This window comes from Agrilus planipennis, unplaced genomic scaffold (genome assembly GCF_000699045.2).
Source record: "Agrilus planipennis isolate EAB-ADULT unplaced genomic scaffold, Apla_2.0 scaffold195, whole genome shotgun sequence".
Taxonomy (NCBI): domain Eukaryota; kingdom Metazoa; phylum Arthropoda; class Insecta; order Coleoptera; family Buprestidae; genus Agrilus; species Agrilus planipennis.
This window is the reverse complement of record NW_020439173.1, coordinates 1-22,450: the sequence shown is the minus strand read 5'-3', so window position 1 is coordinate 22,450 and position 22,450 is coordinate 1. Positions and strand designations below refer to the sequence as shown.

General features: G+C 31.9%; 3 protein-coding genes and 1 long non-coding RNA gene across 7 annotated transcripts; 1 reads left to right on the top strand and 3 right to left on the bottom strand.

The window, feature by feature from the left end:
• Nucleotides 1-169: 169 nt before the first annotated feature.
• On the bottom strand, nt 170-2,889 carry LOC108743406 (stress-induced-phosphoprotein 1). Its single transcript, XM_018478970.2, has 4 exons — nt 2,746-2,889; nt 1,535-2,630; nt 1,250-1,467; nt 170-1,186 (listed from the first exon to the last, which is right to left on the bottom strand). Exons 1-4 carry the CDS (start codon nt 2,752-2,754, stop codon nt 878-880), a joined length of 1,632 nt encoding a protein of 543 aa, XP_018334472.1. The 5' UTR covers nt 2,755-2,889; the 3' UTR covers nt 170-877.
• Nucleotides 2,890-3,883: 994 nt separating this feature from the next.
• On the bottom strand, nt 3,884-13,264 carry LOC108743408 (NF-kappa-B inhibitor cactus). Its single transcript, XM_018478973.2, has 5 exons — nt 13,023-13,264; nt 10,784-11,156; nt 9,715-10,070; nt 5,512-5,840; nt 3,884-4,489 (listed from the first exon to the last, which is right to left on the bottom strand). The coding sequence occupies exons 1-5, from the start codon at nt 13,069-13,071 to the stop codon at nt 4,439-4,441; spliced, it is 1,158 nt and encodes a 385-aa protein (XP_018334475.1). The 5' UTR covers nt 13,072-13,264; the 3' UTR covers nt 3,884-4,438.
• A 3,330-nt stretch (nt 13,265-16,594) lies between these two features.
• On the bottom strand, nt 16,595-18,507 carry LOC108743413 (DNA replication complex GINS protein PSF1-like). The gene is made up of 3 exons (XM_018478980.2): nt 18,322-18,507; nt 18,192-18,256; nt 16,595-18,132 (listed from the first exon to the last, which is right to left on the bottom strand). The coding sequence occupies exons 1-3, from the start codon at nt 18,391-18,393 to the stop codon at nt 17,673-17,675; spliced, it is 597 nt and encodes a 198-aa protein (XP_018334482.1). The 5' UTR covers nt 18,394-18,507; the 3' UTR covers nt 16,595-17,672.
• Nucleotides 18,508-19,524: 1,017 nt separating this feature from the next.
• LOC108743398 lies at nt 19,525-22,444 on the top strand. Of its 4 annotated transcripts, XR_001938811.2 has the most exons (6): nt 19,525-19,762; nt 19,851-19,995; nt 21,090-21,198; nt 21,356-21,533; nt 21,764-21,949; nt 22,336-22,444. It is a non-coding gene; the product is annotated as an uncharacterized LOC108743398 (long non-coding RNA). The 4 variants fall into 4 exon arrangements; XR_001938810.2 differs by lacking the exon at nt 19,525-19,762 and having other exon boundaries at nt 19,821-19,995; XR_003231828.1 differs by lacking the exons at nt 19,525-19,762; nt 19,851-19,995 and having other exon boundaries at nt 20,580-21,198; nt 21,618-21,949.
• Nucleotides 22,445-22,450: the final 6 nt, after the last annotated feature.

Here is a 22,450-nt window from a genome sequence, read left to right as displayed (position 1 = left end):
AAATTAATAATAGTCTTTGGATGTATTTTTCCACAGAAAAACAAGAACGAAGTCGTACCAACATTGCCAATTAAATTAAACTTATCCTTTTTTAATACTAAACTAGTATGTGCCTTCTTATTTATTATTTTCAATTAAAATAAATAAAGGTAGGTTTCCAATTCAAAAATCAAGAATTACTAATATATTATTTCTGTGTTGGTAACGGAAACAATTATATAGATGCGGGAGGATGCTAGTTTCTATTTCCATTGTTGTGATTTTGACAGTGAACGTGGAAAGGTGTTTTTCAAAATTATGTTAAAATAAACGTACAGAATTAGTTCACATGTGATAATTTCAAAGTTAACATAAATTAACTGCAAATTACTAATCATAATAGAGATCGACGAACTGGTGAGTACAATTTATAATTAAAGTTTATTATTGTAATCAAAGCCAACAATGGTAGATTATTGCGACTCATTTTGCCACTAACTTACTTTTATCATTTTCAACTATTTAATTAAAATAAGTAAACAATAAGTAACATCACGCGTAATTAATGATTTCTTGGCTATTGCTTTCAAATGCAACCACATTAGGCAGAAAACTTAATTGTATTTTACCAACAATAACGTACTTTTATTATTTTAAACTAATCTTAAGCACACGTACTTTTGGGTGGTAGCTGGTAGAGTAATAAAAACTAATTGTAAGTAATTAAGTGGTTACCTTAATATTTATTTGACGAAATAAAAGACCATTTAGTGCTACATATTGTTTACTTATATAAATATGAATTAGTCTAATGTGAAATAATGGAACACTTACAATTAAATTTTCAAAATTGTTAAGCCATACAAAAAATCGAACGAACGATTCTATAACAGCTCAGTTAATGAATAGCTATTAAACCAGATTCTAAAAGTTTCTGAATTTTTGCTGCTATATCAGGGTTCTTTAAGTGGTCTTGAAGGGCTTTCGGATCATTTTGCATCTGTTCTAATATCATTCTCATCGCCGGATCCCGCAAAATCGACTGAACCTCGGGATCTTGCATGGCGCGCTGTCTAATTTTTTCTGGATCACCACCAGTACTGTCCAAAGTACACTGACGGTAACCCTGAAGTGCCTCTGCATTGTTAGGATCCAATTCTAAAGCCTTTTGAAATGCTGAGATCGCTTTTGAAGATTGATGCATTCCCTACAGCAAATATAAAATGATAAAAAGCTGGTCAATTAATTTTGAAGACAAATTAATACAAACATGTAAGATTGTGCCCTTTCTAATCCATCCTTTGATGAATTTGGGATCAAGTTCCGTACACTTTTCACAATCTTTAAGGCCTAAATCGAATGCTGCTAATTTTGTATAACATGCAGCTCTATTGCTGTAAAGTTTTGCGTCATCTGGGTTTCTTTTGATGGCTTCAGTATAATGTTTAACAGCAGTGGCATAATCTCCTTTTTTAAATAATTCATTACCTTGAATCAAAATTGGCATGTTATAAAATATGAGTAAAATAATTATTATTGCATTATTATTGTATACCTTTTTCCTTTTCTTCTTCAGCTTTTTCTGGGTCAATGTATGCTTTTCTTTCCTCCTCTCTAATAATCTTTTCCAAGTCTGAAATAAGTGTTTTGGTTTCAGGTGTTCTGTGTTCTGACATTGCCTTTTCAAAATTGATCTTGGCATTTTGCCAATCTTTTAGTTTCTTGTAGGCATTTCCTATTCTAACAAATGCCTTTGCTATCAATGTAAAATCAGCTCTGTTCTCTCTTCCAACCTCTATTCCTTGTTGACAAATTTCAATGCACTTGGGATAATCTTTCTGTTCAAAATACACAGCAGCTAAGTTATTGTAAAATGTTATATCTGTAGGATCATGTTCAAGAGCCTTCTTGTAACATTCTATGGCCTTGGCAAATTCCTTTTTCTTATAAAATTCATTGCCCCTTTCCTTTTCTGCTTTTGCAAGTTTCTTGTCATCTGGCAAGTCAGTTTCTGCTTCTTTTTTTTGTTCAGGTTCGGGATTTTTGGATGGCTCTGGATTAATGGGTTCTGTTTCCATAGGTTCATCCTGACTTAAATCAATACCCATCAGTACACCTAAAGTTGTAAGAACACGAGGATCTTGGAAATTTTGAGCTAAAGCATTTGGATTTGCTTGTAGCTGCTGTAATAGAGCCATGTAACTAGGATCATCAAGATAACCCCTTGTTCTAGGATCACTTCTTAATTTCATTATTACTTCAGGACCAGCAAATGGATTTCTTAGGTTCCCCAAACGGCTAGCTTTTTGTGCTCTAACTTCAGCTAAACCATCTCTTAACTGGGCATTATTAGGATCGAGCTGAAGACCTTTCTCATATGTTTCTATAGCCTCATCAATTCTACCCAGATAGGCCAAGGCCGATCCTTTTCGAGAATATCCTTTACCCCAATCTGGTTTTATTTGTACTGTTTTTTCAGCATCTTGCAATGCTAAATCGTATTTTCCTGCCTTTGCATAAGCAGCTGATCTATTTGAATATAAAACATGGTTGGTGCTATCGAGGTTAATGCCTTCGGTATAATATTTAATCGCCTCATCGAATTTATTTTCTGCTAAAGCAGCATTTCCCTTTTCTTTTAACTGAGACACCTACAAAAAATTTTTACAATACACGTGAATGCGGTAACCTTACTTTTTTTATGTAAAACACTTTTTGAGTGTATAAAATTGCATTTGTTTATTTGTTAAAACCAAATTTTCTTACCTCTGCCATTGTGGAAATGTAGTAAGATATTACAAGACGTTTTGCACACGTATAACGAGAATTAAACGATACTTTTTTCCAGAAAATACCAGAAACTACGTACCCCTTCTTAACACACAATTCTGCTAATGTATGCTGACATTTTTAAAACAAAAGTAGTGACAAAAGTCTACACTAAAGTTAGCTGTGGTTACACCATCAGTCGCTTAAGGTTAGCTATTTGTATTAATGAAAAGTCTTTTTATATTTTACTTGTTTGATTAATTTAAAACGGACAGTATATTTTCTAGTAATAACAGTTTTTTGGGTAACATTCTAATTTTATTATCCGGCATATGTTCCATGCTGCGCTTCAAAAACAGCGCGAAATTTAAATTAAATTAAACAAAACCCGGTTGGACAAACAACGTAAATATGTAATGAATAATTAATTATACAACTCAGTTTCTGAGTTTTTTGCATATGAGGACATATATTTCACGAATACATATATTCTTATGGTGCGCGCTTCAGTCACACACGTACAAACCGTGTGACCAGTCGTTTCGCAATCTTTTTTAATTAATGTAGAATGCCGAGACCTTTAATTTGATGCATGGCGCTTATTGCTATTAAGTAAATATGCAATTCTTTGCAATATTTAATTGAGTTTTCATGGTTTTATTATTTCATTTAAAATATAATACGTAAACTTCTCGAATTGGCATTAACCTACATATATCTTAACTACCCACAGTTACATATACTCATTTCTCATTAACTAAAACGTATAAGAAAACCACGCTTCGTACTTGAACAAGTATTGTCGTGCTTGCGGAAGGTAATGTTGATGTATAAAGAATGTGTTAATTTTGGAATTTCCATGTCAACATTATGAGGCAGATAGGAAATTCCCAATAGTTGACATTACGACACAAACAACTGAATTGTCATATATAAAATAATCGCTTCTTTATGGATTCGTAATAAAATTAATTATCCTAATAAAGACGCGGCTACCTAGCAATTTATAAAAACGATCAATAATTAATGCAAAAGGGATCAACCACCTGCCTACGAATGTCTGTTGCCTTTAAAACTTGTAATTAATGGGTACCAACGGCTTCTTTAATTAATGTATTTGTAAAAAAAACTGCGATCGTAGTTTACAAGTTTTACTTGATTCATTTTCGAAATAGTGTATTCCATATAATATATGAAATATACAATTTGGCATATGTACAATTTCTAAAATTTAGAACAATAAATAATACTAAAAAATAAAACTAAAATTAACTGTATGAAACATTCGACGAATACATAACAATTAAGTCTTTTTTTAATTATTTTAACTAAATCGAGCGTAATCTTCCTTCCTTTTCTTTTTAACATTTCCAAGATTTACAACTAAATGTCATAATAAATAAAGGGATGAATATCTACCACGATATAAGTTAAAGTGTTAGTCAAAAGAAATGACCAACGTCATCTAATCATCTCGTTAAAAAATATATGTATGTATGTATGTAGGAATATAAGCAAGATAAGATCACAGAAGTAGTCTGCTTTAAACACATTCTCTCCTTCCTTTTCGGTTGCTTCCTGACGACGGACGTCGCGGGAGGGCACTTAATGCCTATCGTCCCCTTTTTCTCTCCCCTACTGTATTTATTGTCATTTTCACCCCTTTTCGTTCTTAACAGGTTCCAAGTACTTAGGCAGTAGCTTTGACTGCTGGACAAACATTTGTATTTTTGTAGGGTGCCTAAAAAAAAAAATAAAATTATTAGTTTATGAATTCCATTAAACTTACGATAAGTAAAAGCTGCTGTTTGCCAAAAGAAAGATAATTTAAATTAAAAAAAAAAAAACAAAAAACAAATTGCATAACAAGGTCTGTGACGAGAATCTTTATCTTTTTACTTGAACAAAGTTAAACGATAGACGTACCAAGTACAAAATCGGTGATTTTAATTAAATGAGTATGACGTCAATACATTTAACTCGTTTTGCATGACTAGCCAACATACTTTATTTCTATTTTGTACGTCAAATTAACTTAAAAAATAAGAAAGGTACAGTACTACGTTGCTCATACAATATAAATATACCAAATTACTGTACAAAAATTATGTTCACCAATTTTATTTAAGACTCGACATGTTTCAAAATTTATCCCGTTATCAACAAGTAACAATATACTGATATGTCTTTCCGAAAAATAAAATTCGTGAACATAATTACCTTAATTATTAATCATTAAAATTAATTGTTCACTCTTTTACTTCCAATTTGATTTGAAATCGGAATCTTTTTGTAAAACATTAATTAAATTGTGGCGCGGTGGGGGTCCACGATCATTACCATAATATGACCTAGCTCTTAAAAAGTCACGAACTCTAACCTATACAGTTCTTTTGCGTTCCTGCATAACTTAATAAAAACAATACCATGCACACCATTGATCTAATTTTGAAAAAGCAGAAATATCTTTCAGAAATTCCAAATTGTAATTTATTTAACATTTAGAAATCGTCACCGATAGCGGTTTTAATTAATTTCCAATCGGATAAATAAAATTCACTACCTACTACCATTGTCAACGTTCGTTTACACCGATTTTAAGACATTATGCAAAACATTTTTCAACCTTGTCGTTAAAGGATGTAATTAACTAAACCTACAATATAAAATGTACAGAAAAGTAATTTATACAAAATGTTCTCAGAATACTAATGCATAGACGTAGAGAACGTAGGAATAACCAAAAATAAAATAGATACAAACCTCATCTTCGCTACTACTAGAATCGTACTCCTCGTCGCTAGAGTAGGGGGAGGGAACTCCCCGTGATCTAAGGGCGTCAAACAAGTTGGAAGGCACAGGGAAGCCTAATTGGAGAACTGAACGACCACCATACGTCACTACTGAAGCATTAATTTTGTTACATTCGAGTAAAAATGTAGTTAATCGCTCGTCTCGATTTTCTATGGCATAATGTAAAGCTGTATAGCCGGATCGGCCCTCTCTGGCGTTTATATCAGCTCCGTACCATACCAGGTGTCGGAGGACGTCTACATGACCGTTTATGGCCGCTACATGTACACATGTTTGACCTGAAACAAAAAAAATACAATGTGAATTTTTGCTTATCAACCACCAATTCATACAATTCTTCTCATGTAGGTCGGTTTTTCTTTTATTTTACAATATAAAAATATTAGTTGTTTCTGACGTTGCGTCACATTTATTAATGTTATTCACTCCCTCTCTCGCGATTATCTCAATAAGGATTACATATATCAGCAGTATATTATTCATAATAACCAGGCTTCGATTTTTATGATATCATTCATTCTGTTAAAACCCAATTTATTCTCATGAAGCCGATTAGAAAAATTACGTAAGACAGTAGATTACCGTAGCTTTTTTGTCAAACGTAACAAAACACAGCCGCAAATATCCACTTGAACAAAATGGAATTGATTCTTGGAAAACAGAAAACGACAATATACAAATAAAAAATCTTTTATTTATAAAATTTTAACATCGCCAGTTAGAAAATTGGGAATAACAATAACACATACTACATTGCCTGAAAAATTAGGTCATTTTAATCTTCCACTAAAACTGTAATGTTAAATAAAATCTAGTTATTAACAGAGGTACAGTTAAGTTTTAGACCGGATCAGACTTGCAGACTTGGAAAAAGCAAAAATTTTAAATACTACGTTCAAATATGTGTATGTATATTAACGTAATAGGTCAGTTTTTAAAGCGTCATTGTCCTTATAGATGGGCTGACGTCAGTCTTAAAAATATGTATTAAAAAAGACGTGTTTTCCGAAGATTACCTGAATAATAACATCGCAATTTGCTTAAATCTCACACATACACACAGATCTGTACATACATACAAACATGCGGATTTTGGCGAATATTTAAATGTACACGAAAGCAATGTATATGGTCAGTATCATAGCTTATAAAAATGAAATCTTATAATATTGCCTACATATCTATAAAATATACTATTTTTACTTCACAGAGTATACTCGAATCTTTGAAATATGTAAAGGGTTCGAATCTTTCTAAATATGTCTGTTTTATTTTGGGCTCTAGTCGTCTGAAAATACTCGTTCAGATTTATATAAGATCTTAAAGCATGCGGAATTCGGACCGTCGAACGAGCCAGACATGTCTGGTTTTCCCGAAGGAAAGGCGGCAAAAATTCCTCTCTCCTTCTGTCTAAAATTAAAACAGTATTTCGAATAACAGGCTGCGAGCGCGTTCTTTACAAGCCTACCGTCACGACAACATACTTTAATCACCGCGTCGCTATGTGGACGCCTGGGAAGTCCCGACTAAATTTAAGCGCCCATCTGATGATGACCTCCTTTATCCCTCGACTGTTTTTCAATGAACTTTTTGCCACAGAATCTGATCGCTAACTTAATTTTTCGTTACGCTTAGGCGACATCATTAAGTCTTAATTTTCTTCAATTTTGTCCATTACAAGAGAGTTTGGCGCTAATTAAATGTTGCTAATTGCAAAACTAGAAATTTACAGTGCTAGTGATAATATTTTTTGCCTCGGACATAAAATTTACGAACTCTTCAAACATATTTTAATCATTTTTTGTTCTTGAAAATTATCCATGATATTAAAATAATTGTACTTAATTGCATTACAATATTCACCATAAAAACATCAACCATATGTGCATTATGTTTTGTGTACAATAATGCGGGCCAGAAAAGGCTGTGTTCCCATTTTTTACACGAGGTTTATTAATAACCTTTGGAAAAATTCGTCTCGTGATTGCGTGGGTGAATTTGCACACAGTACTGTTTACATTCAATTCAAAAACAACCCATTACAACTATTAATGTTATACTACCGTACTCATAAAGCGTTCTATTTATAATTAAATAAATTCTGATCTAGTTGTACGTTAAAGAGAACATTATACAAGACATTTGCCATTTTTCAAATTAGGGATATCTGCTCTATGTATATGCCAAAATCAAAATGATCTTGAAAAAAATCTCTTCGTAGGTATCCTACACTGTTATTAATTTACCGACAGAAATTATTTTCATCGAAGGGATAACAATGCCAGGTACACAGAGAAGTTCGTTAGCCTTTAAACCGGTCCCAAAATAAAATTAAAATAAATTTTATAAATCACCACTTCTTCGTTTTTGAAAGCATCCTAAAGTCGTCATTACATTTTCGTTTATTATAATCAAAATTATCCCTATAGCGGTCTTCCTTTGTTTCTACTAACTAACTAACTAAGGTCCTTTGGTCTTTACGGTCAGTTATTAGCATATTTCTGCATATAAAAAAGGATAACTAATTTAGTCTTGATATGTTTGAGGATTTATTTATATCATACGCAAACGTGATCTAAAATTTGGATGCGTAAAAACAAAAACATTGCCAAAATTCCGATTCCTGACTCATAATTGGATAAATATATATTTCAAATTTGGAACTACACATGTTGATAAAACCTTCTTATTGATTTGATGCAAATGTAGTGTTAAAATATAATGCAAAAAAAAAGATTTCATGCACATGCAATCAACTGAAACGATAAATATTTACTTTTAATGTTGTTGCTGGTAACTTTATCTTCGCAACCTCATCATTTAAAAGTATAATTACCAGTAATTACCTTTTATACTGTTATAATTTGTTATTTTATTTTTGGTGGAAANATTGGATAAATATATATTTCAAATTTGGAACTACACATGTTGATAAAACCTTCTTATTGATTTGATGCAAATGTAGTGTTAAAATATAATGCAAAAAAAAAGATTAGGAATAAGAATTTCGAGCTCATAGCAAGTAAAACATAGTCGATAACGTCAAAAGACAAGACAAACGACAAACTTGAACGACAGTCTTTTCAAATGGGGATTCCCCACAAATTAGGAAAATTTTAGGAACCATTACCATTTATCACTGTCGATATAAAGCCGGTTTTTGGAAATTTAGAATGTGGTGGCTAGTTTTTAAACAAAAACGATTAATGACGAAAGTTGTCGATACAGCCAGACAACTGTATAAACACAATAAATTATTTATTTCTATGTATATTATCAACTAAATAATAGAATGGGACTTTTTTTTATGATTTGATGTTTTGTCTTTGCATTTCACGAATGAAAATTCATCTAGCGAAATAAAAAAGAAAATTATATTGCTATTTTACAAATGGCATGTAATCGTGTGGAAAAAACTACGATACGACATTCTTCTTGTCAATTACTGCAGCATTCAAGAACGCGTTTAATTAAATTTTAATTGTGGGTCAAGCTCACTGTATATACAGATGTATACCAAATACGGAGGTAACTGTTGTTTAGAACACAATACATACATACAAGTACAGACCACAATGAGAAAGTACTATTAACGACCGCAAAACATTGCTCGTAGGTTTACAAGTTAGAACCAAAGATAGATTTTCCAACTGCACACTTCATAGGAAAAACCATGACCATAATTAATACTAGAAATTGTTCAACATCATTACAATGCAACGCATTTCAAGACCGTTTTCACTTATAACTCATTCAATTTCCTTCAGTTCTTTTTTCTGAGTTAAACGGTATTTACAGATTACAGATTAAGAAGAGCTGAGTGTGTTATCTTCAAGGATGTGACCCCTTTAAATAACCCATGTCTAAACAGTAAATAAAATTGGCAATAGAGCATGCTTTGTCATTCATTATTTTGCTAAACTGTCTCTTTTTTGCGGTTACTTTTTTGCTCAAGTTACTCCTATGGCGAGTCATTAGCTGCCTCTGTCCTAAGCCGGATACACTAGAGCGTTAGTTTACAGAGTTAATGTACATATAGAAAAAAAAAAAGGTACAGAATAAAATCTAAATTTGCTTCTTTCCATTTTATCAATGATCATACTATACACAACACAAACAAAACTCAAAGCAATTCAGTAAAATAATTCTTACCATCATAATTCCACTGTTCTAGGTCGACCTGATGATAAGGTTGAGCGGGATAACTAAGGGCTAAGCTGTCTCTTTCGTGCTGGGTTACGGGGTTGGTGATGGCCTTGCAGGTTTGCAAATCGCCAGTCTGGGCACAGATGTGCAACGGTGAGTCGCCTCTAAGATTCCTAGGTCCAGGCCTGGCTCCGGCCACTATAAGCCACCTGACGATATGCCACTGACCGGTGACCACCGCCAGATGAAGAGGCGTCAGGGCGTCGTCGTTTGGGGTGTCCAGCAAACGAGGGTGAGGTGCTGCTCTAATCAATGCAAGAACCACTTCCGGAAATCTCTGAACTATAGCAATATGGAGATGTCTGCAAAAGTAGTAAAAAAACCATTAACAAGATCATAATTTCTGTTCAGCATTTCAAATTAAGAAAAACCAGAAAAAAGACTTATTTTAAATCAAACAAATCTGATTTTTCGGATCGTATATACCTATAAACTACAGTTGTTTCCTGTCAGAACCTTCAATATCTAAATGGGCAGGATGTTGTTAAGCATGTACATACAATAAATATATAGTAAATACAGTAATAGGATCCCACGTTTGCCTTTAATGGTATTGAATACTGGTACAAACAAAATGAAAGCATATGTGTACTGCTGGTTTTCCCAGTGTCTGCTTTCAACGACACAATCGTCCGGCCAAACAACCAGCCAGAGCTAACTAATGAACTGACTTTCTAAAGAAATTATTACACTCGATGAATGAACGATAGGTCTCCTTGAACTCGGGAAACAACAGTTACCAATACTTGCTGGAAAGCCCAAAGATAAGTTTGCAAGAATGTCATTGGCAAATTGGTAGTAAATGACCCCATGCAGTAAATAAAACTGCAAATAACACTACTACTAATTAAGAAGGCCTGGCGTATAACACAAAAATGATCGTTACTTGATTTTATACCGTTTATCATTACCGAATAGAAAAAATGCGACCCCTTATCTCCTGAGGAGGACTCTAGAAGCATTTATTGCAAACGATGCAGACGGAATAAAACTAATTACACAATAAGTAACTTACGTATCGCCGTCTTCGTCCTGCTCAAAGTATAGTTCCCACGGGATTTCCTTCTGGTCGGACTCTTTGATACATGGTTGCGATTCATCTATGTTTCCCGAACTAAGGTCGTTGAGTCCCGAATTTTTCAAACTCAGGCTTGAAAAACTTTCGGACAAACCAAGGTCTACACCACTATCTAAACGCATCAAGTTATCGTCGATGAGAGCCTGTTTTTTATGGTCATCTGCCGAGGTCGGAGTTGGAGGGATCTCTTCCGAAATTATTTCACCTGATAATGCCAAATTTCCACCCGACAAAAAACCGCTGTCTGTCCTCGAATCGCAGTCAGTCTTTTCGTCCTCGGTCATTCCAGGCGCCGTTTTTCTTGGAAAATCTGTAACGGGTAAGTTATCCATATTTTCCACTTTTTTACTCATTGACGTGCTGTCGAATATGCTTTTTTAACCGAAAATCTACAGATCACACATACACACAGACCAATTAATTAATTAAACGCAATCGCTGTCCCCGATAAGCATTTGCACAATTAAAATGACACTGGGTAACTGTCGCAAAGGAAATTAAAAATTTCGTTTCGATATGCACGTAATATTTATTATTTTATTCGATGCACAAGTTCGTGTCGTTCGACAAGACAGCAAAATCTCGCAAATACAACCTATACGGAACTGACGAAAACGATACGTCGCACTATGGCGCACACTCAGTCTGGGAATCCCTTGACATGCGCACTAAAACGCGTGCGAGTTGACGAATCGGGTGCCTCCTTTCGAAAGCGCGGAAGTCTGTCGTCATCGAATTAATTAATTAATCATTTCATGCATTTTTATAAGAAGGCAATTATTTGCTGACCATGAAACCATAGCAAAAGACTGCTTCGTAGATAAGAAATGCTTGCTACTATCAATTACAATTTTTTATACAGCAACGGGACTCGCGTTCAACATTTTCGCATAAAAATAACAAATTGTTACACGTGCGTTATGCAACCGAGATACATTAGTGTCACAAGGGTTGCATATGGTACATAAATTCAAAATCAATTTGCGGCAAAATTAGTTCATTTTATAAAAATATATAAATAACATGAATCTATCAACAAAAAAATAAATGCATTTTCAGCATTTTTTACCGCGGTAGGTAGGAAATATTGTTACAATAAACAAATAATAATTGCGCTATTTATTCTAATAAAAATATACGTAAGCAAATTTCCCAACATTGCCTGCTTACGCACAAAATATATAATGATATACACTACTACAAGTGGTTTATTTAGTGTTTAAATTTTAAATTTAATTATTCATTACTGTATTATAATATAATAAATTACGTGTTCCCTGCAAAGTAAGAACATGTCGTCGTTCAAAAATATATTACTTGAATAGACAAAAGTCAAGATAAAGAATTAAATTTAATTGATNATATTATAAACCTATAAAATTTTTATTTGGTTTCTGTTACAATAAATTCTTCTGTGTTGCTGACTAAACTTCGCAGACTAAACAATTAACATTTGAACATTGTTTAAGTTTCTTTATAATTATTGACCAATTGGAAAATACTGCAATGCATAAAATTCATATTAAATATAAATGAATAGTAAACAACTAAAATTAATATTCTACTACAAGTGGTTTATTTAGTGTTTAAATTTTAAATTTAATTATTCATTACTGTATTATAATATAATAAATTACGTGTTCCCTGCAAAGTAAGAACATGTCGTCGTTCAAAAATATATTACTTGAATAGACAAAAGTCAAGATAAAGAATTAAATTTAATTGATACAAGTGAATCTAATCGGCCTTTTACCATTAATTGCGATTCAATTATGCATAATTCTTTTTATTGCGGATCCAAGCGTCGTCCGAGGAGGGATTCCCAAACGACGATCATCCACAAATAATGGATATTCTTTAATGCTGACTTGTACAAAAAGCAGGAATTTTACATATCGAGAAAGAAGCCGCCTTACAGTAAACAAACTCTACTTACAAATGTCATGGTCTTCCAACCAACAACAAGTACACTAAAGCTTACAGTTAGTAGAAAGGCGCAAATGTGCAAAATTATAAAAGTTCTGATCTGTAACTGTTATTAAGATGCTTTTGTTTTGAAAGTTTTATTGTTGTTTGTTTCAACTGTTTCTGGCAAAAATTGAAATCGCTACATACTATACAACATGAAGTAAACTTATTGTTTTATGACAGTGTAAGACTTATAAATTTAAATTACCATTGGTAAGATGTTGGATATTAATCATAAACAGTTCACTGCGCGGCATTTGGTACCGGTATAAGAAAATTTCATTGAAAACGCGACTTTTCGCACCAACACAACATCACTTCCATTAACAACTTCGGTCACAATATGAGCCCCTACGTGCGCGAAAATAAATTATACCGTGTGTGAAAATAAGCTACAAACTTCGCTTCGACTTAGCCTCTCGCTTACTGTTTACTGTTACTGGTGGTTTCGTTAGTTTCTAGTTTCATTTCTGCTACCATGGCATGTATCATCATCATTTCCCCACCCCCGTTAATTTTTCCAGTACCGGACTCGTCGACCATTCACAGGACTTTCCACTTTCTGTGGCCAATAAAATTAACGGACGCTTTTCAATTTTTTTCTCAAACAATTTCTCTGTACTTAGTGGACGTCCGTTTTATTGGGATTCATTATTTTTTTCAACGAAAAGTTTGCTTTCAGAAAATCCTCATAATAACAAACTTTCTGAAACTTTTTGTAATGTAAACAAAACGCACATGGAAACGAAACATTGTTTTGGTTGTCCTTTGTGGTGTTCTTTACAGGACCGTTAAAATATTTTTGTTTGGATTTTTTTATATTTTTAAATAGGAGCCGAAAAGCTAACACTAATACCTAGTAGCCGATTTTCGATATTCAGGGAATAAAGACGTCATGAGGATAATAGATTATTTTCTATCTACATATTTTCAAATTCCCACGTCGTCGAAATTTTCTCATTAGAAAATCCATCTTTTTTCGTCATAAAAAACCCGTGAAAGAAATTACATGATCAATTCATGTTGTACCAAAAACATTTATGGTAACAATTAAAAAAAGATGTTTTCAAAATTATTACCCCGTTATATCAAAACTGTATAAATGTTTCGAATTACCTTTGACTTTACGTAGTTAGTAGCTACCAAGACAATAGGGAAATTATGTAAATTCCACCCACATCTATTCCTAAAACGTACTTGCAATAAAAATGTTAAAATTGAAAATTATTTATAAAACAATGAACATACTTAAAAAGAAATTAAAATCTGTTTTTTTTTTCTTGCAAATTTATGACGACAAACTTAAAAATATTTCACGGCTCTACTGGTATGAAAAACAAAAAAAAAAAGAATTCATCACATTCAGGTTTGTATAGCCTTTTGAACGGACGGTTTTTCCAATTGTTAAAACTACGGTACAAGGTGAAACCAAGATCTTGATAATACGAAAAAAGTATTGCTTTATTTATTGGTACACCTAACAGCAAATATGTTAATAATGATAGATAACGAATAGCCCAAAACAAAAGCCTTATCTGTTCTATATGTTCTTGGATTTTCCATTTATAACCACGACGATTAAATTAACTGATAACACATTTAACGTTTTAAATGTAAATACCTATTGTACATAAGTTAACAATCACGTAATAACTCGAGTGAGGTCTTGAACTAAAAAAAAGTCGAAGTAATTTGATAGTTTTCTGTTGTATTGTATTACAACAATTTCTGCTGAATTGTCGACTAATTCGTGAGAAAAATTGATTAATTTCTTGAAATAGCTCGCCCAGATTTCATATAACCCATGATATTATCTGAAATCTGTTTTTTATGACCGTTCATTCGGACTTCAAGGTGAACGCACAAGTTTTACGATTAATAAAAAGCGTGCCACCTATTACATGCTCAAAATTATTTTTAATATCGAAATTAAGTTTTTTTCTACCGGCATCAAATTAAAATATACTTAATAAAAAATCTAAATTATTTTTCGATACAACAGTTAAGCTAACTAAAACTAGTTTGTAACTATTCTGAGGGATATGATGAATACAGTGCACTTTATAATAGCTTAAAAGTCCCGAATGAGCATACATTATTTTTTACACCTAGAGAACAAATTAAATGATGATCAAAAACTTTTAAATTTGTTCATAATAAAAAGCTAACAAATGATTTCCATATAACATTGAGATCATAGTAATTTGGAAAGAGAAGGTAAAAGGTCGATGTCTCTTTTTATTCTAAAGGCAGTAGGTCGACGTCTCATACTTGGGCAATTGCAATAACCATGTATTAAAAAAAAAAAACAAAAGTTCCGGGTTCGATACTCTCAGTACTTCAATAACGCGATTCGGGACACTTTTGATAATCGGATAGGTAATGCCAAACCATTCAAGTCGTCACAAATATAAACGTTTGCAATCAAAAATACATCATAAAGCACTGGTCTTAAGACCAAAAATTCCAAAAAAAAGCCTAAAACGTGTTTCGAAATTTAAGACGTCATCTTTTGTTCTCGACGCCCAGAATGTTAGACTTTTTTTGTTCATGCACACGCATTAAAGCAGTTATAAAATCTTTCAGATTTTTCCCCTTCGAAAATTTTATTCGCAAAATATTAAGCTATAAAATATGAACTGTGTAATAACAGTATAACATGATAATTCGATTTGCTGATCCAGTTTCCAATATTATCAGATATTGATGCGAAATTACATTTAAAAGAGACTTTGGATATCCCTAAATATAACGTATTTTCCCCACCTACTTAGGAATCCATCAATATGGAATTACCGAACACTTGGCGAAATTTATTCCTTTGTACATAAATAGTAAAATCGACTTGGGTAGACTCTGAAATTTAACTGTTATTTACATCAGATTTTTATTTTATAGAAAACGAATAACTTTTGTTACCTAATTAAATTGTTTTTGATGTAATGAATCGAATTGAAATATATTGGAAAAACTTTTGGATTGAAAAAACAAGTCTGACCACAAATAATACTTACGATTAATTCAATAATTAAACCTAATCGTAATCATTAACAGTACGTTTAACATAACAAACGTTTTTCAATCAAAAGTGTCTACTTGCAATTATTCCTTTTATTTTAATTATTCGAGTATTCTTAATTAAACTGCAAACAGTCACCAGTATTAGTGTGATTGAGAAGCATTACATACTAAGTATAATAAATATATTAAGAATAGAAGCATAGATAATAGACTACATTTTTTAATAAGTTCTCAGTTCGAAATCTTAATGTTTGTAAATCAAACTCATAGTAAAGCGGGCACGGGTCGCTAGTAATAAATTACATTACGATGAACCATATGTTTGCACCCCTCAGAAATACCTGGCATTTCCGAGTGGTCGGTTATTCACTCGAAAGCAATGCATGGAAATTTCGATGACTGACTAATGCACGTAGCAAAATGGACACATGTCTCCCATGAATGGTTTTATTGATGTACGTTGCAATAGTTTTGCTGATAAGACGCCTGATAAAAACACACTTTTCCTTATATTATTATCTATCAGTATGAACAACAATTACACTCTATTAAATGCGCACATTATCCACGGAAAGCCCCAATTAGATTACGAAATTTGTTGTATAAATGCATTTTAATAGCTAAGGGTGGTACTTAATGTCCAATATGTACAATAGTACAATTGTATATTATCCATTTGCTTATATTTGCTAGTAAGTATTCATTGATTAGGGAAATTATGCGCTCAATACATTATACATTATACAGAAAATACAATTATTAATTTCACATCTTTAATCCCTTACTAATTACATGGGTTTAAAAATTCAAAAATTTAATGCAAGTTCAAAGTATTCTAATAAATATGAAGAACTATTCGTAAAACAACCTCAAGTTCCAGAAAATCTTAATGTATTTAGAACAAATAACATTCCAGTTGAACATACATAAGCGCAGCATTCTACAAAGTAACACATACTATTATATGTATAAAATTATTAATTTTCTTATGTAGTAGATACGTGATTCTAAACGTGTGAGTATACTCTATAAAAGCCAGTCTTTGTTTTGTAAATGTAAAGTGTCCATGCCACTTAGGTTGGTTCTAATTACACATGGGATTTTTAAAGACGATTATGTAGCTGACTGGAATACATTCTTCGAATACTTTTCAATTTCCGCAGTGCAACAATAAAATATAAGCTTAAGATCTTAATCAATACTAATAATAATAATATATATATCCTGCCTAAAGAAAAACCAAATAATGAAACTACGTTATGGTAAAATGAAAAGTGATGTAGATTTTGAAAAACAACTTCTATAGATCTTATCTCTCCATAATGCATTTCAAATCGTAAAATATAATTGCAGATGCTACCGAAATACTTTTTGGAACATATTTTGGTATTACTGAAAGATAAATTTCGTTTAATCTATGAAGTGTGTAACTTTTACGTTTCAAGTATGGGACAAACAAATAAACATTCAATACAAATTCTTTTGAAATAATAAAGCAATAGGTATTTTGAGGTCTAAGAAATCCCACATCATGCGGATCAAAAGAAATTGCCGTCAATAATTCGATTTCGACATCATTTTTCGTGGAATGTGAATAAATGTTATAGCGGTGCATAGCTTGCGGTTACGGACATTACTCTCAACGTAAATAACTAACGTTTTAAAATAATTTCTTAACAGTTAAAAGACATAAAGGAACCCATGTTTTACATACTGACTAAAATAGGTTAATAAGTAAAACAGATTTTATGGTATGTCGAAAATATTCCCGAATTGATCTGAAATACTTATTTTAATTGTAAGTGTGCATCATAACAAGTGCAATAAAAAGAAGGAATTAATTTGCTATGTGTTGTAGTATTCCTCGGCGTATTAATTCTTCACATTCTGATCTAGGCAAGAAATGCTGACTATTTTTTTTAAGTAACACATTCGTTCCATCATTTAATTCGAGTTTTCCATAATCTACTAAACACCGAACTTCAATAAACAGTGCTTTAGGTGGTTTAAGATCTACAGCTAAATTCAAACCGCCATTTTCACCAATTGATCTCATGTATTTTCCTAATATTGTAGAATATTTATTAAACCAACCATTTTCAGCTGCACTTAAATTTTCTTTCAGCTCAGTCGGTAGAATGCTCCCAAATTCCCATCTCATTTGACGCAATAATCTTAAACGATTATAATGATAGGCCAATAAACAGCGCTGATTCCTTTGTATAGCTGCATGTCTCATTCTTACTGTCGGCATTAAATTAGTAGAAGTACCTGGAGTTCTTGAATCTTCGAGTCTCCTAAATTAAAAATTTTAGCAAACCACATTTGATATATTTAGAAATATACTTAAGCTTACACATCTTGATGATTTTGGTCGTATAAATGCACGATTTCAGTGGCAATTTCAGTTACTAAATCAGTCTAAAAAATTAAATAAAGTTAACCCCCATAACCACACATACATACATCAAATCATATTAAAGTACATTATAAGGCAGTATTTCACATTGTCTGTCTTCTAACTCCTTAACAAGAGAGTACGCTTTTTCTCCTAACATATCACAAGGCGTTAATTAATGTATTTGTGAAAAAAAATAATTAAGAACACAACAAACAATTTTTAAAGACTTACTAAAATTACGTTACTCCGAAAAATAGATAGATTTTTATTACAATACTTAGCAGTACAACGGGTTGCCTATACAAAACTTTAAAAATAATTTTGAACTTATTATTATCAATAGGGGCGCCGTAAAGATTAATTGTATAAATGCTATAGTGGGAGTCGAAATTTGTGAGCAGCTAATTTTACGATTTTAATTTAATAATTTACTTAAATGTGTTTGTTACATAAGCAGTGTAACATAATAATTGTAATTGCTCTCTCCCGTTGATGTAAACCGAATGTTTTTGTATTAGCCCGATCTCTGAATTTTTATGTCGTGCACTGTATATTTTTTACATCTGAAGAAATACTTATATGCAAACGAATTTACATCAATGTTTGCGCGGTTGCATATGCGGTTTCTTCGATGAAGCATTTTGTAGCTTAATATAGTAAGAATGTATTAACACAGTACAGTATAAACTCTATATTAGGTTTATACTGTGATATTACGGTCAGTTTCCTCCCCCTAATGGGTTAATCAAAATATTCTGAGCTGATTAGGAGCGTAAAAAGATATATTAAAATAAAATTCTGATTATTTTCGGTGAAAATGTATACCATAATTTAAATATCACACCAAAATTGGTTACTAATATATTATAAACCTATAAAATTTTTATTTGGTTTCTGTTACAATAAATTCTTCTGTGTTGCTGACTAAACTTCGCAGACTAAACAATTAACATTTGAACATTGTTTAATTTTCTTTATAATTATTGACCAATTGGAAAATACTGCAATGCATAAAATTCATATTAAATATAAATGAATAGTAAACAACTAAAATTAATATTAATAATTCTTTGCATGATTATTTCAATATGTAGCTTAAAACTGTAGTCTTTAATAACATATTAGTAGCAGTACCTGAAGTCCTGAGAAGGGGGTGAAGGTGCGTTTTTTACCTTGAGAACAAAAACAGTGTGTTATTACTAAAGGAAGGATTTATGAAACTATGAAATGGATTGGTAAATAACAGTATCATTTAAAAATATTAGAAAGTAGTAGAAATATCAGAATCCTCAATTTTTTTTACATTTGTAATTTACTCTCAATAGACAAATTTTAAACAACGTTCCAGTAATGTCGGATGCAGAATGTGTGAATGTTAGCTTAATACAAAGGATAGACCATTTTATCTTTTTTAAACTACAATATGAGCTATCTATACTTTTACTTTGACTTTAATTTGAGAGTCGGAAGAAATGTGATAAGGATTAAATATGGTACCAGTTGATTATTTCGCGTATTACTAAAAGGTGCATTGTGTGTTTATTGTTTTAGCAGTCACCTTTAAAATGTTATTGGTTAAAAGTAGTTAATTACTTTCTTTGTTCATTTTTACAGATTGGTTAACAAATGGGGGAGATTGGAAAGTTAATTTTAACCGTAACGATGACGACATGGGATGTATGCACCGGTGTCCTTTCTGAATTTAGTTTGCATTCCACAGATGTAAACGTTGGAACGTTACATTCTACAGCTAATTCAGGTAATAATACACTAAATTAAAATTAATTACACTTTATTAATCTGTTGATAATTTGATTAACAAAAGACATTCTGAACGTAATGCATAGGATGACAAACGTATGTTACTTCTTTGTATAATACCGGATGATTGTCCGTTATTTTGCTGGGGTTTAAGGTAATTGCGAATTTCAATTTATCCAAATTTTTTCTAAAAAGGCCTGGTTGGCGTTTATAGTCTCACTACATTTTGGCGAGTTTGTCATAAAAATTCATAGAGAACATCGATTCGCATTTCCAACCACCTAATTTAAAAAGGCTTTTATGTCTTGATTATTAATATTTTAAACTCTGATTTTGAAATTCGAGTCTTTAATAAGTAAAGAAATTCAGAAATACTACTGCAGCTTGACGTTCAGAATACTTTGCAGTAAAGTGGGTTGCCTATATCAAAGACAAGATATTTAAAATTTAAAACTAAATCCATGTTATGATGGTACGTTCCCGCGAAATTAAAGAGTGCGCTGTAGTCTAAATAAAAATAANATCGAATTTAACGCATCTGATTGGCGTTTGTCTACGTCATCAGTGCTTCATGTGGTAGCAATCGCAATTTTACGACAAGCCTGAAAGACGTTTTGCACATCATAAGTTCATAAAGTCTCGAGGTGGAAGGACGTGTTTTCGCGTCTCTTAAATTCAACTTATCGAGCTAATTTTTTGGCAAAATTAGTTTTAATTTGTTCTACGTCTGAAAGGATAGTTTGATTCATATTCTATTATTATTCTTCGTATTTGCCCACAGCATAAATTAAATCGACAAAATTTTTAAAGGTTATATCTTGAAACAGACATCAGGTGGTCACGTCGCCATTTTTAATGTTTTGTTATTTTATTCGTTTTTGACTGGTCTTTTATTACGTGTTTTTGTTTTATTTCATGTTTCATTTGTTTAATACGAGTGTTTAATTATTTTTTTATCAATTTTCCGCATATATTTTGACTTTCATTTGAGAGTAAGGGAGAAAAGTGAAAAGGATTAAATTTTTAAATTTTTTGCGTAACAGATATCTATTAAATTAATTAGTTAATAATTGTTTTTGTCCGTTTACACAGATTGGCCAACAATTGTGAGAGATTGGAACTGATATCTTTGCTTACTAAAAAGATAAGTCGTCTCCTATGGTGTTTTAGCTGTTAACCTTTCATCTTGTAGTTAATTAAGGTGAGCATGCATACTATACTTTCTATATGTAGTGTATTTATTTAATATTAACAAAGGAAAAGATTCAGCATTACTTTAATAATGTATCGTGCACATTATTTACTTAATACTTAATTAATTGTATCTGAACACTTTTTCATAAGATTTCATTTAACAGGAACATTAGAAGAACTCCGGATACCTTTAAATTATGAAATTATGGAGCATTGGTTGAATTAGTTCTCATTTGCCCTGCAAAGTAGCTGTGCCCATGGTTCTAAAGAAAGCATGAAAGTGCCTTGTTTTCATTGGGAGTGAAGACAGTGTGCTGAAAAAGGATTTATGACAATGAACTGGTATGTAACAGTATCAGTTAAAAATAGTAAATGATATCTTTAGATAACTTTAATTTCTTAGACATTTGTAATTTGCTTCAGTAGACAACTTTTAAACAACGTTTCAGAAATGGCAGAAGCAGAATAAATGTGGAACAGATCTTTCCATTAGTGTGCATGTTACTGATGTATACTGATTTATTGGATTTAAAAATGGTAACTAATTACTTTTCTTGCCTGTTTATATGTAGATTGTTATCCCACAAATGAGAAGGAATTGCAGTTAATTTTTGCCATAACAATGGGAGGCAATTGGAAATTAATTAATTTGGACGCAACCGGAACAACAAATTATCTGCAGTAGTATCCCTCCTAGATTTGGTTAATTTGCTCATCACACTGGTAGACTTTAGAACGCCACTCTACAATTAATTAAGGTGAGAATACATAACTTGATCAATATTTATTACTCTTTATTAATCTGTTATGAAATTTCTGTTAACAATTAGCTATTGTCAACAGTATAAATTGAGGTTATTGTGCATCAATATCACTTGACAGTTTTTATTTTCCACAGAATAAATTAATATCATTGATTTATCTATGGAGTTTATCTATCTATGGATTTTCTTTTTAACCTTTTGCTGTTGTCGATGTCGTAAATTGACGTGTTATTTGACGTTAATCTATGGTTGTGATGTAAAATGGCGTAAAGTTGTTTGTTTATTTTTTAATTCAGCTATTTTACTTGCTTTTTAATGCGTTTTTATTTGTGTTTCTTAATTAAAAGTGTAATTAAAAGGTTTTTTGTCCATTTATGCAGGTTATGCAATAAATGAGAAAGAGTTAATGTTCAGTATGGTTATACTGAAACAGCCCATGTCTACATGGGTGTGGTCTTTCCTGGATTATATTCTTGATTTGCTGTTTCGTCTTCG

Excerpts from the sequence above, each read along its gene's own strand:
- LOC108743408 (XM_018478973.2), bottom strand. The coding sequence starts at position 13,071 with ATGCCGCGCAGTGAACTGTTTATGATTAATATCCAACATCTTACCAAT. Across the intron at positions 11,157-13,022 it reads TATCCAACATCTTACCAATG|ATTTTCCAAGAAAAACGGCG; the intron begins GTAATTTAAATT and ends TACCCGTTACAG. Across the intron at positions 10,071-10,783 it reads CAGGACGAAGACGGCGATAC|ACATCTCCATATTGCTATAG; the intron begins GTAAGTTACTTA and ends CTACTTTTGCAG.
- LOC108743406 (XM_018478970.2), bottom strand. Across the intron at positions 1,468-1,534 it reads TGAAGAAGAAAAGGAAAAAG|GTAATGAATTATTTAAAAAA; the intron begins GTATACAATAAT and ends TTTTGATTCAAG. Across the intron at positions 1,187-1,249 it reads GAAAGGGCACAATCTTACAT|GGAATGCATCAATCTTCAAA; the intron begins GTTTGTATTAAT and ends TATTTGCTGTAG.
- LOC108743413 (XM_018478980.2), bottom strand. The coding sequence starts at position 18,393 with ATGTTAGGAGAAAAAGCGTACTCTCTTGTTAAGGAGTTAGAAGACAGA. Across the intron at positions 18,257-18,321 it reads GTGAAATACTGCCTTATAAT|ACTGATTTAGTAACTGAAAT; the intron begins GTACTTTAATAT and ends TTAATTTTTTAG. Across the intron at positions 18,133-18,191 it reads GACCAAAATCATCAAGATGT|GAGACTCGAAGATTCAAGAA; the intron begins GTAAGCTTAAGT and ends TTTTTAATTTAG.